The sequence below is a fragment of the Pelobates fuscus genome, chromosome 12 (genome assembly GCF_036172605.1).
Source record: "Pelobates fuscus isolate aPelFus1 chromosome 12, aPelFus1.pri, whole genome shotgun sequence".
NCBI classification, from domain to species: Eukaryota; Metazoa; Chordata; class Amphibia; order Anura; family Pelobatidae; genus Pelobates; species Pelobates fuscus.
In genome coordinates this window covers 39,966,034-39,973,407 of record NC_086328.1, presented here as the reverse complement: position 1 = coordinate 39,973,407, position 7,374 = coordinate 39,966,034, and the positions used below count along the sequence as shown (strand labels likewise).

The following is a 7,374-nucleotide window of genomic DNA, read 5'->3' as shown; positions in this document are numbered from 1 at the left end:
TGATTTGATCCTTTACTAAATAGTGCACTGTGGTGATTTGAAAAGCGAAATGCAAACTTTAGCCAAAAGACATGTGCTGACTTGGCAAAACTCTTCAATTTCGCTTTAGAGGTTTATTAACTAAACAGTGAATTGCACCACATGGAAAACTTCAGGCTGTAATAGATAGTGATAGATTCTCAGACTCGACCATAGTCACAGCTTTGCTACTTTAGCATTTCAGATTTTTTATTTTTTTACAGTTCAGAATTTGGCAAAAAAAACCTTTAGTTCACTTCAGGGCTATTTAGTCTGAATTTGCAGTTTGAGGTGAATTCTTTTTCTGTGACAGCTCTAGACTTTTGAGGCCTTAGGCATAACTCAAATATGACGCCCCCCTAACACCCGTAGCTGGAAAAAAATAGTATGAATTTGTTTATGTATGTAATGAGCTGTATAGTTATATTAATAAACAAAAACAAGTCTGCGCTCAGACTCCCACTACTCCTGGACGGCAGTGACCATAGCGCACATCAGCCCCAATACATACAATAAAAACGCTACCTGCGCACTATCCCAAATCCCTATGCATGTTTTAACAAAATTGAGGTTTTTTGTTTCACTCCAGGGGCCATTAGGTGTAAGCTCACCTGCCAAGTAGTTATATTGAAGGGCAGGCTTGCAACGCTCCATACAGAGAGCTACTCTATTCTACTTGGAGTTTAGTAAATAAGCCCCTCTGACTTTGCATGGGGTATTTGTCCTTAATTAAGTTCCACAAATAACAGTCTGGGCTTGTTGTAAAAGGGAGTCTACCTACCGAACACTTCTGGGTTAAATATTACACATCAATGGATTCTGGGAGTTCCTATATTTAATAACTCTGATATCAGAGGCACCTGAAGAATTAAAGCAGGGCTTGCAGCCAGAAAATGGTTATCATCTCACGCCCCCGCAAAGTAATCTCAACTTTGGAGCTGCAGCAATGAAGCTACAGGTATATATATATATAAAAAAAAATAATACAAATATTAATAATACACAATTCAGCTGCAAAAAAAAAATCACGCTCCTCCAAAAAGGAAGATATTGAAATAGATTTTTTTTTTTTTTACCCAAAAACCCAATCACAATAATTTTGTTTTACCACTTTACTATTATTTTATATTTTATCAGTGACAAAACAAAAGCAGCTTCAACGAATACATTTATTTAAACAGGAAAAAAAAATGTACAAAGCAGCTGTAACAGTTCAAAGGGAGAGAGAGGTATTAGCCATTTCAATCCTGGTTTACCACACTGTACATCTAATCCATGCTGGGGATTGCTTTTTTTTTTCATGTCCTCTTCTTAGAAAGCATCAGCCTTTGTAATCAATGCTTAAGTGTGTGGATTTCCTTAGAAGCACGGGGCAGAGCTGGATGCTCCTATTCAGTGGCTTCTGAGAAGTTATTAAGTCCTTTTGGGGGAAAAAAAAAATTACAATTAAGTTGTAGCTAGTCACCTGTCCCATCAATCTTCTGCAGTTTCCATGGATACCCTACATTAACACACTGAGTTCTTAGATAAAGAATAAACAAATAGCTTATTATCAGACGATAATATACTATAAATAAATAAATATATATATATATATATATATTTCCAGTCTTCTCTCTTCATTTTCCAATGTCCATTTTTTTTTTTTTAGAGGGGATCAACAAGCCCCCTTTGTTCCTGCAGGGGTGTCAGTGATATACTGTATTCCACTGTGAGTGTCTACAAGTGTGAGACAAGACACAGAGATGAACTTGAATTGTTAAAATGCAATCATAGGCGTTCAGATTAGATCTGGCCACTCCTTCCCTCCTGTGTTGGCTGCCCGTTTATAAATAGACTGAAGGAGTGTGGTGTGTGTACAATGCTCCTTATCCTCCTGTGGACTTTGTGCAAAAGTTCTGTCCTTTTTTTTCCAAAATAGTTTCTGTCTCCCCCCACCCCCCTTTATTTTTTACCCCACTGCCTGCCAATCTGTGCCATGGAACTGTTCAGCTCTGCCTCTCTCTGGGCATATGGCTCTGTCTGGCTCCTCTTCACTTTTCTTGCGCTCTTCAAACGTTCCAATTCTGACATGGTGCTAAGTCCCGCACTGGTGATCTATGTAGTTCTGCTTGTCTTGTTTGAGTGGTTCTGTCACATGTATCTTCCAGTCTTGGTGGGGATTTTGCTTCTTAGCTCAGCCTGCTGGTATATCCTGGGCATTGCTTCGCCAAGGAGAATGCTGCCAATTGCAGGAAAAACAGTTTTTATCACAGGTAAGAAATAATCCCTAGATGTGTTGCATTTTATTATCTTTTCATAGTAAAACCCCATGCAGATGTATCTCTGCACTTCTGAATAACCCCCCAAACACATGATGCACAGGCAGTTGGACTAAAATGCCCGTAATTCTTATGTGGCTGAGGATGATAGGAGATGTAGTCAATGCATAGCTCTGTGATGCTTTTGCTGGTCCTGTATTCCCCCAGTTCTATTGGCAAGGATTAACTCTTTAAAACTAAGTAAACCCTCCGATTTTGGGGGGGATTTTGTTTATTTGGAGGGACTGTTCCTGGAAGTGATTTGAATTGATTAGCATACTCACGCCTTCCCCTTTATATTATTAATGACTGTAATAGTGTGCAGAACACAAAATGTTCTAAATGCAGATGTGTATTTCACATGTTACTAAAATGTGGGTTCTGAATTGCCCTCAAGTCAGAGTAAATTATTGATTTTAGGTCTGTGTGTGTGTGTTTTGTTTGTTTTTTTTTTTTTATTTATTTTTTTTATAAAATGTGTGTATGCAATATATCACCTGTTGCCAGGAGCACGGAGGACACAATGTTGCTACAATGAATGCTTGAACGAGTTTGTGTAAATTCTCAGAGCACATGGTTTGCATGTGGGTGTTTAACCAATGGGTCTCTGGCTGCAAGGGGTGTGACTTAATGAATGAACTGTAGTACCAGACCGAACCAGTGACTGTGATCTGCCAACACACAGAATCAGCCTAGATTTGTTCTTTTGGCTTAAACTGAGAGCATTTGGAATGCTGACAATGTAAATGAAAAGATGTGTTGGTATGTTTCCTGCAAGGGTAATGCTCAAGGTGTTGTTGGTGTAGAGGCTGATAACATTTCAGAAAGGTTTGTAATGGGCAAGCAATGCACAATCAATACTATGTGTATGGATCAGAGATGTGATACCTGGGCTATTTATTGTTGCTGTATCTTGCCATACAATGTAGGGTGGATAGAATATTTTTTGCTGATCAGGTGATCTCACCAAAGATTGTGCATTTTTGGTGGGGTCGGTGCTGCCCAGCATTATATAGAATTCATGTGCCCCTGACGTTATTTAGGAACTTGGCCATGTTTAATTTCATGCTGCACATTAAAGGGACACTATAGTGTTAGGAATATAAAAATGTATCCCTAACACTAGAGTGACACACTCGGCCCCCATGCCCCCATCCCCCTCTAAGCTAATCAGCCGTGCTCCTGCCTGGCGGCGCTCCGCATTTCCTGAAACTGAGATTCAGAAGCCAGATGTTGCTTGGGTGACCTGCAGATTGGTGCTGTTAAACCGTTCAAGAATGGTTTAACCCCTTAATGCAAGAGTACGTCCCCTGTCACCAATACAACTTTATTTACATGAAGTTTTTATGGTGACAGCAGTGTCCCTTTAACTCTGCAATGTAAACATTGCAGTTTCTCTAAAGCTGCTCTGTTTTACAGTGCAGGGTAAAAGGGACAGGGATACTGCACCCAGACCACTTTAATGAGATGAAGTGGTCTGGGTGCCTATAGTGTCCCTTTTAATTTTGTATATGGCAGGGCATCACCTTCACACCCTGTCTCACAGATTATAGGGATAGGCAACCTTTGGCACTGCAGATGTTTTTTGGACTACACCTCCCATGATGCTTTTCCAACATTAGGGCTGTTTGATCATTGTGGGAGATGTAGTCCACAACATCTGGAATGCCAAAGGTTGCCTACCTCTGTAATAGATCATTCACATATATTCCATAAGCTGATCTGTCAAATCAAGGCATATAGTGATTACACAGTGACTTTTATCAGAAGCACTCAAAAATAAATTAAAAACACATATTTCAGTGTTTTAGTCTATAAAGATATTGTTCATTATAACGCAAAAAAAAAAATAATATATATATATATACTTTTTTTCAATAAGTAACCCTACATTTTAAATCCTTATTGGATCATTCTAATAAGGCTGTAATTAGAATACTGAAAATAAAGTGCAGAGTGAGTAATTCAGAAAATATATCCAATTATAATCTCTTGCTCTTCGGGTAGTTCCCACTCAGAATGTCCTCAGGTCTCAATGGCATTTCCCTGGGATCACAAACAATTTGTAGCTCAATTCTACAGCCATATTGGTTGTATTCTGCATTTAACATCCTTATGGAAATATCAAGCAGGTAACCCTGTGTGTGAGAGATTAAGCAGAGATTATGGTTTTTGCCTCTGAATATTTCTTCGATACTGTACAAATGATACCCATGTAAGCACAGAGGACAAGTGGTCTTTGTTTTATTGAGTTTTAGTTCCATTCACCCTATAAATATTCATATTGCAGAAAAAGTACAAGATGTTCTGTTTGAGTAGAATCACCTGTAAAACTTGTAAAATGTAACATGTCATTCCTGTAATGACTAAAAATTACAGTGTTGTTTCAATTTATTATACACTTCTAAAAATCCTGAAGTGTGCTTTTAAATGTATTAAATATTTCATTTAAAAAAACTCTACAAAATGTTCTACTTACCAGGTTGTTGGGTTTTTGTATGTGTGTGGGGTTTTTTTTTTTTTTTGTGTTTTTTTTTTTTTTTTTTAAATAAAAGTGAGAATTCAAAGTGAATTTGAAATTCAAGGTAAAAATAGCTGAGCCGGAAACATTCTCTAATTCGTAGATGCTCTCATTTCAGCTACTTTGGCCTTACAATTGAAAATAACTTTGTATTCTCACTTTAGGGTATAACCCTGTTAGACCTGAATCGTAAACCGTACATAAACTTGTGTTTTTAGTATAATAAATAGGTGTAGAGAAAGTTACATGGCTCAAGAATGCCAAGTAGATCCCAGCTTTTGCAGAAGAACTCAAACTGTCAAAGCATGATATCTTGGCCACTATTAACTCTTTCTCTAAAATGCTAAATTCACTGGATGTAGAACTGCCCACATTCCCTGAAACTGAATTGTCCTCTGGGGTATTCAGTCTAAAAACTGGAGAAGATTATATCAGGGCGAGAGAGGGGCATGCTGGTGACGCTCTGTGAATCACTGATTATGCGCAATTGAAAATTCTTCCAAAAAAGGATTGAGGGGAGGTGTTAGCCCAATACACATGCGTGTCCACTTGGCAGATTGGCCAGCCCTTAGTAGGGTGACAAAAGTGCTCTTGCAAGGTGAAAAATAACCCATATTGTCCTTTTTAAGACATGCTTGTTTTGTATTCCGATAAGTTTCTCTGGTGAAACTAGAAGGGGGGGGGGGGGTGTTCTAAATTGAACTAAATCGAAGTAAAGTGTGTTTTCATAACTCCCAGCCATACCCTATCTGAAATACAGAATGAGTATGTACAAGGAAACTGCACAGTTAAGCTATATTATTATTACAGCCTGTGGCAAAATAACAATGAAGCCGATAGAGAGGCCAAGTTTTTGTAAGCAGCGGAACTACTTGGATGAGTCATTGAGTAATCCTTAGTATGTTTACAATTGACATATTTTTCATACCTAGGCATAGGTTCTTTAATGTAGCTCTTTTGCATATTACCGTTTTGGGAGCCCAGGGGTGCAGAGGAAGTGACTTATACTTACCTGATGCTGTCCCCTGCATTCTTAATCTTCAGATCCTGGTGCTTCATCTGCCCGGACCCACATCTGTGCTGTATTCTCGCATATGTGTTAGACTGATGTCCACAGAGGATCCTGTGGGATAGTCCATAGATATTGTCTCGCTATTAGCGTAACAATGTCTTATTCCCACAGCTGTCGCTAGCAACAGCTGTGGGAATTGACGAAACGTAACGGTGGTAGCTCTGCCTTTCAAGTTGAGCTTTAACCAGAAGACAAAGAGGTCCCTAATTTATCTTATATCTTTTGACTGTGCCTGAAAAGTCCAGCACAGTATTTGAGCATTTCATAAAGACTTTATCTTTGTGTAACCCCCAAAAGACTTTGAGCATTTAAAACACTTTAAAACCGCCCTGCTATAGTTGTAAATTATATAACACATATTTACAAGACATGCAAACGAAAATTTAGATCTTTCTACCTGTTGGGAGATGGGCCCACATAGATGGAAATGTAATTCATAATGGCGTGATGTGAAAAAGATTACATGTACAATAATAAAATCTATATACGGATCTTTCGTGTGAAATTGGCTTATAGCATTGGTAATTCAAATTTCTATAACATATCTCCACACAGTTGTGCTAGGTATGCAGTTAACGTTATGATGAAGTATGATTTGTGCAACATGGAACCTCCCTTTTCGTGAGAAGAGTATCCATACAAAGTGCTCCAAAACTGTCTTCTTTCACACCACAGAAGAACCGATTAGCTGCCAGTTTTATTAATACTTAATCTTTTAACGAACATAAAATAATTCCTTTAGTACAATCAGATAACGATCCATGCAGGGAATCCAAATTTTGCGTTCTGTGCTACTTATCAGACTTTAAAAGTCACCACTGCAAGCATGGAGGGTCCATGGTTCACTCAGCAGGGGTGAATTTCTACTAGCCAATGGCCAGTGAAGAAGGCAAATGTCCTCTTTGCATATTTGGGATCATGCGCCCAGTGCCGTAATTTAGCTTCACACACGGTCAGTGCTCTCAAAAAATGTTGCTTCCACGTGTTCTAAAACTTTTAGGCTTTTTTGCACTCATTTCCCCCAAGTCCCATTTCTCTTAGTTGTCTAACAAATTGGTGTACACCTGCTTCATCTTAAGTGTTTCCATTCCACCATCCTGTGTAACCAAGAGAAATTCTAGACACGCACATGTGTACTATGGGAAAATTAATTCCAGTTTGAGTAAAAAAAAAATATGAAATAATAAGTCTATAGTAATGAAACCACTTTTTAAAGAGTTGGTTAGGTGACAAGAATGTAACTTGAACCCTGCCAACTTGGTAATATTCCTGGTTTTGACTAGCACTCCTATATATCCAGTTTCCCAGCGGTGAGTCTTGCATGATCTATTATGAAACCACAAACTGAAAAACAAACCATATTTATTTCAGACATCCTTAATAATGCTCCTAAAAAAACAAAGCTCTATCTTCAATCCTGGGATCACAATGCTTGAGAATCTGACAAACGCTAATCTGCTTCC

The 7,374-nt window shown here is 38.4% G+C and overlaps 1 protein-coding gene across 1 annotated transcript in view; it reads left to right on the top strand.

Moving 5' to 3' along the window:
• Nucleotides 1-1,894: 1,894 nt before the first annotated feature.
• The window catches only part of HSD11B2 (hydroxysteroid 11-beta dehydrogenase 2), a 60,276-nt gene continuing 54,796 nt past the window's right edge, over nt 1,895-7,374 (top strand). Inside the window, exon 1 of the mRNA XM_063437609.1 lies at nt 1,895-2,273. Coding sequence (XP_063293679.1) covers nt 1,997-2,273 — 277 coding nt within the window. The 5' untranslated portion in view covers nt 1,895-1,996. The remainder of the gene's footprint in view (nt 2,274-7,374) is intronic.